The sequence below is a fragment of the Aspergillus alliaceus genome (assembly GCF_009176365.1).
Source record: "Aspergillus alliaceus strain CBS 536.65 unplaced genomic scaffold BDW43scaffold_14, whole genome shotgun sequence".
Taxonomy (NCBI): domain Eukaryota; kingdom Fungi; phylum Ascomycota; class Eurotiomycetes; order Eurotiales; family Aspergillaceae; genus Aspergillus; species Aspergillus alliaceus.
Genome location: NW_022474697.1, coordinates 401,166 through 413,542, shown reverse-complemented (window position 1 = coordinate 413,542; position 12,377 = coordinate 401,166). Strand labels below are relative to the sequence as shown.

Here is a 12,377-nt window from a genome sequence, read left to right as displayed (position 1 = left end):
GTGCACATGAGTGCCCATGGTTCTACTTCTTTAAATTTTCCCCTCCTTTCTCATTTAACTCGGAGCCGCTATTCTACATCCCCACCTCAACTACATACATATACCCTCCCTTCCTACACCTTACCTCGATACCACCCAAACTAAAACTAAAATCAAAAAAGATGAACAACGAACAATTCCGCCGGCTCATACTGGACCAAAATAAGCCCCAACAAACCAACAGCAACCCCTCCCCCAAGGATGCAACCCGCACCGGAAACGCAACGCCCGCTTTGGGCTCCCGAATGCGCTCCAGTATCCCCATGACGCCGTACGTATCCCTTTAAAAATAAAAAAGGAAAAAGAAAAAAGAAAAAAGAAATTAAAATGAAACAAAAAAAAACTAACTTGCCTATCCCTCCAGCCGCTCAGTAACAGGCCCCGATTTCGCGCGCCAACTAGCCGAATACCGACGCGACGGACAACCAGCAACGAAACGGTTCCGGTCGTCTGCTGCGCCGAAGGGGACAAAGCTGCCTGCTGGGTATGAGGACCGGGCGGCGCGGTTGCGGGCGGAGGACGGTGAGGGGGGTAGCGATGATTTGGGGCAGAGGGTGAAGGCGTTAGAGGAGATGGTGAAACTGGGGCAGATTGAGAGGGAGACGTTTGAGAAGTTGTGTGGGGAGTTGGGGGTGGGTGGGAATTTGAAGAGTACGCATATGGTTAAAGGGCTGGATTGGGAGTTGTTGAGGCGCGTGAGAGCTGGGGAGGATGTTGAGAAGAAAGAGGAGAAGGCTGAGGAGGCTGTGGGGGATGTGGATGAGGAGTTGGAGAGGTTGGTGGAAGGGGACACGGGGGAGTTGCCTTCGGCGCCGAGAGAGAAGGAGAAGAAGAAGGGGAATATGGCGCCGCCTCCTGGGCGGAAGTCGAGGGATGAGATCTTGAGGGAGTTGAGGGCTGCCAGAGCTGAAGCTGCAGCTGCTGCAGCGGAGCCGGCTTTAGGGTCGAAGTTCAAGCGGATTGGGGATTCGAAGGCGGAGAAGAAGCGGTGGGTTGAGCAGGATGAGAATGGGAGGCGGAAGGAGATTCTGCAGATTACGGATGCTGAGGGTAAGGTGAAGCGCAAGGTGAGATGGTTGGATAAGCCTGGGGAGACGAATGCGGCGGGTCTTTTGGCTCCTGATAAGGATGCGAAGCCGCTGGGCATGGAGGTTCCGGCGGAGCTTGCGGCGAAGCCGGCTGCCCCGTCGGAGGATGAGGATGATGATATCTTTGCGGGCGTTGGTGCGGATTACAATCCTCTGGGTGATATAGGGAGTGATGATTCGTCGGACTCAGATGAGGATGGTGAAGTCGCTAGGAAACCACCTCGCACTACCGAGGACACAGCTCCGAAGGAGACACAGAAGTCTTCTAGTGAAGCACCGGCCAAACCACGCAACTACTTCTCGACATCTACGACCGATGAGGCCGCTGATGCTGACCGCTTGAATCCTATTACAAAAGATCCTACTCTACTAGCTGCCCTCAAACGGGCCGCTGCCTTGCGACGAGCCTCGCCTTCCGCAGAGGAAGATGCTGGGGAAGGAGAAGAAGACGTGGACTCGGAGACTCTTCTCCGGAGGAAGAAATTCCTCGAAGAAGCCCGACGACGCGAGCAGCTGGACGCAATGGACATGGACCTTGGGTTCGGTAGTAGCCGTGTTGAGGATGATGAAGACGAGGAAGTGGTACTGGAAGAGCGTGGGGGTAAGAAGAGAAAACGTGGACCAAAGAAGAAGAAAGGGGATAAGGACAGCGCTTCCGATGTGATGCGTGTGCTCGACGGCCGGAAGAAAGATTGATGTTGTATTTTATGCATTTTATGAGTTGTGATACCACTGTTTTCCTACATTTATCTGGCATATATGATCCTAAATATTTTTTTATTATTTTCTTATCAATATTCCTTTTATTTCATTGCTTGTATTGCTTGAGTGTTGTCTGTGATGGTCCTGCGACCTGCCTATATCAGGCGGTCGGCCGTGTACCACCCAATTTCCCCCAGTGATATACATACGTTTACGGCCAGCTACATCTCGTTCAACTAGGATACGATTGTCACTATCCACTTATAATCAATCATTCAGGTAAGAGCCCGAGCATTATTCACCCTCTTGTGGGCTGCGATGCGGCCACCCCGCCCGTCCCCTCGCCTTCTTCCCCCTATCTTCCAGTGTGAAGTCTCTTCGGAGGCCGTGTTCACTCTGCGTCTCCCGCTTGGATGGAACCTTGATTGGCCGAGCGAAATATACGAGGGAAGCCCCGGCCTACCTCGCAGCTCGAGCATGTTACGGTTCACTTCCCAAGCGTCGCGTCGCAGCCTGAGGTGCCAGGGTGGAAGACCTTGCTCAGCCTTATGCTGACTTTTGCCAGAGCCTAGGTCGGTTACGATTTCAATAACCTACCGGTTGGATTCGACCCGCAAGAGATAACAAATCTCCGCCTGCAAAATGACGTGGGGAGGTCGAGTCCGGTCAAATGCAAGAAATGGGTGTTTATGTCACCGAACGAGTAAGAGACACTTCGGCGAACATTCCTTTTGGCGACTAATTGTCTTAACAGGGAGGACCGTTTGACAGGAAATCTCTGAATGTTCTCGCCACAGGCTAGAGCATGTGCGTCTCCAGTAGTAATAATCCACCGGACAGGATTTGTGCCGTCGTCATTGGCACAAACTGACTTTGAGGAGGGGGCAAGTTGGGACGTGGGACTTCGAAATCCAATGGGCCTGGTTTCTGGTTGACAGCGGCCAATACCGGAGTGAGAGGGGACCCTCTCTCAAGCCATGGCGCCCATGAGAAAAAAAAAAAAAAGGAAATAGAAGAGGGCATCCCGTGGAAGATGACCGACCCGGAATCCGATACGGTACTCTCATCGCTGCCTAAACATAGGGGGTATATCCGTATATAGGCCAGTAGACCATTGGCCAAAAATAGGATATGGTGAAGCGATCAATATATTGAGAGGCGCGGATGGCACACGTCACCTCTCTAACAAGGATCGGAAAAGCAGTTCGTGTTTCAGATGGCTGGGGGGCGCTAAGAAACGGTGATTGGACTTGTTAAGATCCCGTTAGTCTGCACACCGGCCGATGCTTAACTGTAGTCTGTTAACTAATTACCTGTATGTATTATCTCACCCTCACCCTCATCAATCATGACGGTCTTTGGGGAAGTGGCGGATATGTCAGAATATTGAGATAGATCCAGGAAGTTTTCATCTGATATGTATGTGATGTCTACATATGTAAAGTGTGAACAGACGGAAGGTATCGAGGATTACCCGGTACAGCTTCTCGGTACTACCAAGGGCCTGGACTGTCTGAATGGATCCAGCCCGGTGGGGACCAATGCATTGACTAAGTACACAGTACACACGCACACACCGACAAGTGTACCTGCATTGGATATCTCGGAAGTGGTCTGACTGGGTGTAAAATATATAGGGGGGAACGTTTTATTAGGGATATTTTTATATACCCCATCTGTTAGTCCACCGTGTGATGAGTAGACTCCCCCGTTTGAAAAAAAAAAAAAAAAAAAAAAAAAAAAAAATTAAAATAAAAAATAAAGGAAAAGGTACTATTGTTTGAAGGGTCAATACTTGTGTCTCTGCCCTAATTTTCCCAATTGCCGGAGCCATGGAATGCCAATCCTGCATCCCGTGGATCCTTTCTCAGGTACAGGAACTCCAACTCGGTGGGGTGTTGCAATCAGAATAATAAATACTACCACTAATAGAATTAATTGTTCTCATAAGAAGTCCAAGAAAAAGATACTAGTTCAAATGAAGAACTCACTAAAGGTGAAAAGAGTATAGTTCAATAGAGGTAAAGAGCAAAAGAAAAAAAGAGAGGGCTCTTTTTCCACTAGACAAGAAAAGTAGGGCAAGAGGACAGGAGGGGGGACCTAATACCCTATATAACCCTTTTTAGGCCCTCGCCCCCTCACCTCCTACTCCTCGTTTCCTCTCTTCTCTCTTTACATCTCACTCTCTCTGTATTTCTCTCTTTCAGTACAGACCCTCTTTCTCTATCACATTCCTTTATCACATTGTCCTGTGCCGTGCACGGTCAATAAGTCATTCCTTTGAGAAGCCCCACTTTCCTTTACTCTGACCTTCTTTATCTTGAGAACCGGTCTTCTCTCTTCTTGCAACCCATTCGAAGTTCCAATCTCATCACAATGGTCTCCTTCACCAAGCTCCTAGCCGCCGGTCTCCTGGCCTCTTCCGCCGTGGCCGCGCCACATGCCCACAAGCACTCGCACATGCATGTGACGAAGCGCTCCTCTAGCAAGCGCGGTGCTGCCTACAACGATGCCTCGACCGTGGAATCCCTCAGTACCGGTGGTGCCATTTCTTGGGCCTACGACTGGAACATGGTTGCCGCCGGCACCCTGCCCTCGGGGGTTGAGTTCGTCCCCATGCTCTGGGGCAGCAAGATGTTCGGCGACTGGTTCAACACTATCCAGACCGTGCTCGCCAGCGGCTGCTCCTACATCATGGGTTTCAACGAGCCCGATGTCAGCGCCCAAGCCGGCATGTCTCCCTCGGACGCCGCCCAGTCTTACACCAAGTACATCACACCCTTCAGCGGCAAGGCCAAGCTGGTCACCCCCTCCGTGACCAACGGGGGCGGCAACGACATGGGTCTGGGCTGGATGCGTCAGTTCCTCGACGCCTGCACTGACTGCGGCATGAGTGTGCTGGCCGTCCACTGGTACGGCCAATCGGCCGACGAATTCAAGACTTTCGTTACGCAAGCCCAGGAGCTCGCTTCCAAGTACGGACTGGAGGAAACCTGGGTGACCGAGTTCGCGCTCAGCAGTGCCATGACCGCCGGCTCGTCTGCCCAGGAATCCGCCGACTTCCTGAACGAGGTCATCCCTTGGCTTGACTCGCAGAGCGGAATCGGTCGGTATGCCTACTTCATGTGTGCCGATGGCTATCTGCTCGAGGGTAGTGAATTGAGCGCCAGTGGAAAGGCCTACACCTATCTCTCTTGAGTTGGGGTGTTGTGGTCTATCGGTAAATATTTCTTACAACAACGGATAAAAAATTGGGAAAGGATCGGTCACTGGTGTTTTTTTTCTTTCTTTCTTTTCTTGTTTACGGGTAGGATGCATTGTTTACTTGGGTTCGGTTACCGATCCATGGGATCCGGTGTATCTAGGAGTTACTCTGTGAGGAAAACTCTTCATCAACGCTTCTAGACCTCTTATCCAAGACATTTAGTTCAGTGTACTATTTCGCACTAAATGACAAGAGGGTACAATCAGTAACAAGAAGCAACTCCTCCACAGAAACCAATAAATGTAAAGTGACATGTGCTCAAACTATTGACGCAGAACCATGGTTCTCGGCCCGGAGATGCAAGCACATTGGTCGACCCCTCGCCCTGAAACCACGGAATTGTTACATCTGTGACAAACAAAGAACGTTCTAGGAAGGGATTGGTGGGTTTTCGGTTTCATTTTTTCTTATTCTTGTTCAGGTAATTGATCATTGTTGGTTTATGGAGGATGGGGTTTCGGTAGATTTAATTAGAGATACTAGTAGTTTTGTCGGTCAGTGGGGGGCTAAGTTGTCTTTTTCTTTCTTTTTCTTTCTAGTCTACTCTTCCTTCCCTTCTTTCTTGTTCAATGACTGGTTAGTCATCTAATTGATCGTTTTTGACTTGTTCTACAAGAAATCAATTCTTGAATATAAATCAGTAGTATTTTCCGAGGTGTTTAGGTACTTAGTTAAGACTTGGCCTTGTGGTTAACGATTTGCCTCGGCGATTTTATACATTTGTAATGAATACCATGTTCGGTTGCATATGATTTGTTATGGTCATAATATACTCAATTTTTATATAATGTAATGTATCATAATTGTAGACTTACTCTGGGGTTGTATTGAATATTATATAGAATTTCACAATCACCGCTAGATAATTGACTCCATTGCGATTGTAGGGGCTGCTGGTTGGGTGTAAGTGTATTGGACGGAGGTGGTGGTTAGGGCTTCAGGGTAGGGCACCATTCCTCATGATCAGAGGAATGCTCGACGTCTACATCAAAATTTTTATATCGGCTTCATCTCATAAAAAATGTTGATAAAAAGAAGACACCTCTTGGGAAGTATATATATACTTCTATATAGAGATCTGTAGGGAATGTGAAAGTAGATAGATTCCATTCCTCAAGAGCTATCTTACTAGAAATTAACTTACGCAGTCGATATTGAATTCCTAGACCCTTTCCAAAGCCCATATAGGCAACAGACAAACCTCTCTTTCTTGTTCATGCTGTCTTGTAAGAGCCACTTTTTCCTACTTACAAACAGCCTCATCTTTCTTCCCATGACCTTCATTCTACAGAACAGGACACCTATCTGACCCCACTTCCTCAAGGAACAAATATGGTCCGTTGACTATCCTGCCACCTACCTACCTGTCTGTCTGCCACGCAGGACCAGCAATCCTCATTTGGATTATAATATATCGTGCCAACAAGGTACTTGAATGTTGGGACATGACCCTAAATATAGACCCTTGACCAGCCCAGCTCCACTTTTTGAGTGCGGTACGACAAAAAATAAATTCTTCACCTTCTACAAGAGGGATAATATTGAGAACGGACGTAAATGCTTTTGGTCTTACTTATACAGTAAGCTTCTGTGGGGAACAAAAAGGCATACATCTACGAGCAGGTGGGAAAAAAAAGCACCCTTGACTTGATCATTTCAGCCTCTGTCGTACGACCTTCTCTCCAAATGACGCTCTGGTAGGACACATATGCCAACATAAGACGTGCGTGGAGAGGTCCATGAACTAGCCGCATGATATCAATACATCAGGCAACATCTGAAGCACGCGAGTCCCGTTCGGTTTCCCATGCCTGCTTTATGGACCTGAAAACAAGGCCCTTGTAGGGCACCAATCCGACGAGTAGCCGCAAGAAGACAACCTGGAGCTGTCAATTATCTACATAGCCAGTAACACAAGGGGGTAAAAACCATGCATGGAAACTCGAGAAACCCAACATTCAACACAACTCACTTGGAAACCTCTAATCCGGGCTCTTTATGGAAATACTGCAAGCTTACCATTCAGAGAAACCAAAACGATACTTGTACATATACATGATGCCGCACCCAGTAGTTGGGGATCGCCTCTCGATTCAACCGTCCAAAATCAATGATCTACTAGCCGACAGGGCTGCTGTACAAGTCGAAATTATCATTATCTTTAAGTTGGAACAGGTAATATGGTTCTAGGGCAATCTCAAAGGATGATGACAGGGAATCTTTGTTGCGGGAGAGAAATGAGATGGCATATCTGGAAGTAGCACGCATTATACCCTCACTCTCTTTATGTCCCTCACCAGTAATGGCGGAGAACAAGATGGTACGTATGCTCATTAGTGCCCATCTTTGGCCCTTCACTTAAACTCGACCTAGTCAGAGTCTAAGGAGATGGCTCACAAAAATTTTCAATATGTTTAATCCTACTATTATCCTCCTATTAGTGGGACTGACATTGACCGGTCAATGAATGCGCTCACTTTGGCCAAGGACACAAGCAGCTCAAGAAAGATAGAAGAACATGACGCAGTGCCATCTTTGAGGCCAGTAGATCACTAGACACTATATGAATCAATGCCACGTACTAATAATAGCTCATAAGGCAAATATTATTGGCCATGTACATGTCCTGTGTAGCACCAGGCTGCTATTTCTGGCAAGACCACAAAGAAAAAAAATCGTGTGCGGTCTATAAAGAAGAGATGAATTTGATTTAAAGACTGGCTGGGATAGCAGATGAAGAGACAGGGCTGCCTGCCAGAGATTTTGAATGACAGTTCATAATGGTCTGTCCGTGTCACTTGGTTTCACGGGCTCTTATGGAACTGAAGTGCCTCCATAGTAATTCATGTGCATGGGACAGGGGACTTGCCATTTGTATCATGATTTGCACATGCCCATATGCTCTTTCAACGTCAACATGTATAATACTTGTGAGGGCTACAAGTGGTATCTCTATATGCTGTGTCTTCCCAAGTACCTCTGGATTCAGTTTATGTACCAGGAAAATTTCCAAGCCCAGGTAAATTGATAGGTAACAATAGCTCCGACCGAGCAATACACTGCAGCAGCTCCATGCACGAGAGGATATGGAAAGCTTGCATTGAACAGTATGGAGGACGTTGGGTTTGTAGAAGGAAAGTAAGGGAGAACAAGGGGTGTAACGCATTTTAACTTGGATTACTCTCAAGCCTAAATTGCGGCCAGCGTTTCTCGTTATCTATCTTAGCTGTTCTGAATCCTCGCTTCATGTAGTACTCAAGTCTCCATTCTTTGAAGACTTCATCTGACATTACATTCCCCATTTCATATACTTTAGCCTGTTCCTCTACATTGAGATCCCAATCGAATAAATTGGAAAGCTCTTCTATCAAGTTATTTGAGTCACACTGTCTAGGAGAGCAGCTGGTCCTGAACACATACTCTCCGTCAGTTATCCATCCGATAAGTCCGCAGCGCTTATGTCGATACTCTGACAACGTTAGCAATACCCACCCTCCACTTCCTCGACCTTTCCCGCCTGTTCCTCCGGAGGGAAGCCCACCCCCGCCTCATCGGAAACGCAGAAGTCTTCTTCCTTTCCTGAAGCCAAGACGGCATCAGTCGTATGGGGATCACCTGGGGTGGCTTCTTTGGCGGGCTTCTTCACGGGACGCGGAGCAGTCTCCAGTGGGGACACCTTTTGTGGGGGACTTCGCGTTGGGTATCCATGTTTCGTCAAGGGAAATAGCTAACAAAGAGTAAGGTAGAGCGTGAGATAATAGATCTTGATGGGAGAAGATTCGAGTAATGATTGCAACTTTCTGTCTGGGAAACCAGGGGAAAAAGACCCTTTTAATATCCTGGGCCGTTCACAGTCCCAGCTCGGAAGGATAATGATCTATGCATTTTGCTGTTCTCCAAGTAGCTGTTTGTGAGTCATCTTCTTTTCTTTCTCATTATAAGGAAGGCTCTTGCAGACTAGAGGTGTGAGTCTAAGCTCGCTTTGTAAAATTATTGAAGGTTAAAAATATAGATTGCCACAGCGAGCATTCACTTATATTGATCATTTCTGTGATTGAATGGGCTTATATTAGGGCAAGTCCCAATGTGGAAAGGACAGAGACGGGAATCAACTTGTACAATAGGGATATTTCCTAACTGTTTCTAGAGCACTTATTATCATTTGCACTAATAGTCATATTCTCGTTTCCAGTCAGAGTGGTGAAAGTGCAGACAATCACATAGTTACTGTGGTGGTGTTAGGTGCTATTATTTTATCTAAGGCGTTGTAGATGCTATTCATATCTGTGTATTGTCATCTCCCTGCTCGCTATGATTAATGGACTGTCTTGACATTACTTACGGGTAGCTCACAGCAAAAAATTACAGATACAGAATCAAATTAAATGATCATCAGAAAATTTGCAGTTCCAAGTCTTATTTTTACAGCTTCTTCATCCATTTGTAAATCAGAAACATAGCCGGCGCCGAGCTAACCGTAAAACCACAACACCACATAGTAGTATACCAGCATAAATAAATATCAAGACCCACATAATGTGTTTCAGGCCATATCATCCGCATCATGATGGTGGGTGTTTTCATTATCTGACGCGTGGAATGCATCACCAAACGCTGAATTTTCCAGATCCGGAAGATCAAGGACTTCATTCTGCTCGGTATACGCCGCAAGTGCATCGCCCGCACTGTCCATATTAGTAAAGTCAAAGTTGGCACCGTCAAGGCCATTGTCGCCAACTGCGTTACCGGGGGTCAATCCTTGTATTCCATTGCCTGGAGTTTCAATTCCATGTATGGAGGTATCGGCAACGGCTGGCTTGCCGCTTGGGCCCTTCTTCTCATCGTTGACCATCACCCAATCTCCTGTTTCACCCACAGCTGTGTTGGACGACGGGGCATCGCCCATGTTCATCTCGACGTCAATACCGGGCATAGGCGCTCCCTGTTGGGGCACGCTAACTGTTGCCTGTAGCGGTGCAGCAACATTGGCACCAGGGGCTTCTGATGTACCGGGCACATTCGCCAGTAGAGCTGGTGCGGGATTAATGATTGGAGCCCCTTGACCTGGGCCGGGCGGTGGACTACCAAACTGGTCGAGAATATGGCTGTCTGCGTGGCCCATGTCGATATCAGTATCAGCAGGAGCTTCTGGCTTCTGTTCTGGCTCAATCTTTTCTAATAGACCTCCCTTCTGGACACAGGAAACTTTTGGTTCAGGCACAATTTGCTTGTTCCACGAGGTTTCTAGCTCCCTAACCACATCATCCACCTTGTACTTAGCCTTTGGCTCGGAAACAGGTGGTGTTTGGGGCTCGTCTCCTTCTGCGGGAATCTCAATGCGGCCTTCTAATCTCCAAACTTCCGATCCTGTGGCATTAGGATCTGCTGCCGCCTCCCGAAGTCGAAGTTCAGCATCTTTAAGCAATGAGGTGCGGTTAAACTTCTCCATCCGTCGCGCATGCCGTTTCTTTAGCTTCTCGATCTCGGCAGTCATGTCCGCTACCTTCTTAGCAACACGATCAGCGAACTCCTCCGCCTTAGCAGGCTCCATCTTTGTAGCCTGAGCAGAATCACCGGCATCCTTTGATTCCCCGCTAGTAGGCCCGGAAGGTGCATCAAAGAAGCCCGCCGTCAAGGATTCCAGCTCCCCTTTTCGCCCCAACCCAAGAGAGACAGGGGTGATTTGACTGATGGCATACGGCGAAGCAAATATCTCCTCCATCCATTCATGGTGTTGTTGGTATCTCATCTTGCTCACTTCCCGTGGGGTAAGGAGATCCATCATATCGCCCGTAGAAACATCTTCGTCCTCCAGAGCTAAGTCGGCAGTGGCAGGGTTGACTGCAGCCGATGAAGCGCGATGTCCGCGGGGCGCCTTAGGTGGCGCTCCTGCTGCCGGAGCAGGCACACCTGGGCCTGGCTGGGGATAATACGGTTGACGACCGACCATGGCATTCGGATAAGCTCCTGGAACTTGCGCAAAGCCCTGTGGGGGAGCCTGTGGGGGAAAATTGATCGTCGGCCAGTTATTGCGGTCGTGCAACATGAAGTCCTTGCGGGCAAGCTGGCCTTGGCTCTGCAAGAAGCGGCGCTGGGCTAACATAGTCTGGACTTGAGGGATAACGGGGATTCTGTTGGCTGGAATATGCTCGGTAGGAGGCGCCCTTGAGTAGTGAACGATCCATAACGACGGGTCTGGCGGGGGCATGCTTGGATTTGGATTCTTCGAAGGTAGCAACCGATAACGTCTGCGACAATGCATGGCTAATGATTCATTTGGCGGATGATAGCCACTACGGTGCAGCCACATCTCAACCACCTTATGCGCTCTCATGTCAGTCATTATCCTGGCAGCAGGGAGCAAGGAACTAGAGATCGGGTCTACGTACGTAACCGCGAGCTTCGAAGGTGAACGCTTGTTCCACGTCGGCCCACACGTAGCCATCGCTAGCGAAGTTCGTCCCCAGATGGTTGAGGGGCTGCCAAGTGAGCATCACAGTTCCATCTTGGGGCCCATCTAGGAAGGTCCAATGCATCGGTTGCGCCTCACGAACAACCTTAGGTGCGGAAAGGAGGTACTCGACAACGGTATCTGTGGGCATCATGTGCATCAGCGGGTATCGATGTCGCGACACCAGATGCATATGCGGCAACTGTAATGATCAAAATCGGATCAGACATTGGGCCTTGGGCCAATAAATTGAGGCTTAAATTGGTTGATCGACTTACCAACTGCCCGGGGACACGGGTTGCTGGATCCTCCATTGTGAATAGACGCGGTCGCAATAAGGGAGGAAATGATTAATGTGTTTGCGAAAAGAGTCCAGACCCTATGCGATGGATGACAGGAAGTACATCCGACACCTGGTGGGTTCAGATGGCCGGGACGGAACAGTGGAATGGATAACGGCCAAATGCGTTTGCGAACGCGACGCGGAAATTTGAGGTTCCTTTCGCCGAGAACTTGGGAAGGTCACGGTGGATGGATGGATTGAGGATGCGGTGCAGACCTGAAACGCAAGTTTGGCGCCTGTACTGTAAGGCATCAGAATGGTGGATTTAGGTTGTGGGGATGGCAACTAGTCTCAAATTGGAAAGGTAGGAGAGAGCACGGGGCGGGTGTTTGTACAGCTATTTAGTACCTGTAGTACTCTTACTACTACTATTACTACTGAAACATATGTGTCTAAGGTCTGATACAATGGTGGTGTTCCTTGCATCGGATCACCAGCCTCCTCAATACCCCACTGACAGCGTAACATAGTCTCTATACATACTACAAT

At 48.4% G+C, this 12,377-nt stretch overlaps 3 protein-coding genes across 3 annotated transcripts; 2 read left to right on the top strand and 1 right to left on the bottom strand.

Moving 5' to 3' along the window:
• Window positions 1–161: 161 nt before the first annotated feature.
• Window positions 162–1,823, top strand: BDW43DRAFT_309797 (uncharacterized protein; the record flags this gene model as incomplete). Its single annotated transcript, XM_032046777.1, has 2 exons — window positions 162–310; window positions 404–1,823. 2 exons carry the CDS (start codon window positions 162–164, stop codon window positions 1,821–1,823), a joined length of 1,569 nt encoding a protein of 522 aa, XP_031901804.1.
• A 2,066-nt stretch (window positions 1,824–3,889) lies between these two features.
• On the top strand, window positions 3,890–5,696 carry BDW43DRAFT_272031 (glycoside hydrolase family 128 protein). Its single transcript, XM_032041491.1, has one exon. The coding sequence runs from the start codon at window positions 4,206–4,208 to the stop codon at window positions 5,025–5,027; it is 822 nt and encodes a 273-aa protein (XP_031901803.1). The 5' UTR covers window positions 3,890–4,205; the 3' UTR covers window positions 5,028–5,696.
• Window positions 5,697–9,393: 3,697 nt separating this feature from the next.
• Window positions 9,394–12,066, bottom strand: BDW43DRAFT_272030 (uncharacterized protein). Its single transcript, XM_032041490.1, has 3 exons — window positions 11,824–12,066; window positions 11,484–11,747; window positions 9,394–11,413 (listed from the first exon to the last, which is right to left on the bottom strand). Exons 1-3 carry the CDS (start codon window positions 11,857–11,859, stop codon window positions 9,638–9,640), a joined length of 2,076 nt encoding a protein of 691 aa, XP_031901802.1. The 5' UTR covers window positions 11,860–12,066; the 3' UTR covers window positions 9,394–9,637.
• Window positions 12,067–12,377: the final 311 nt, after the last annotated feature.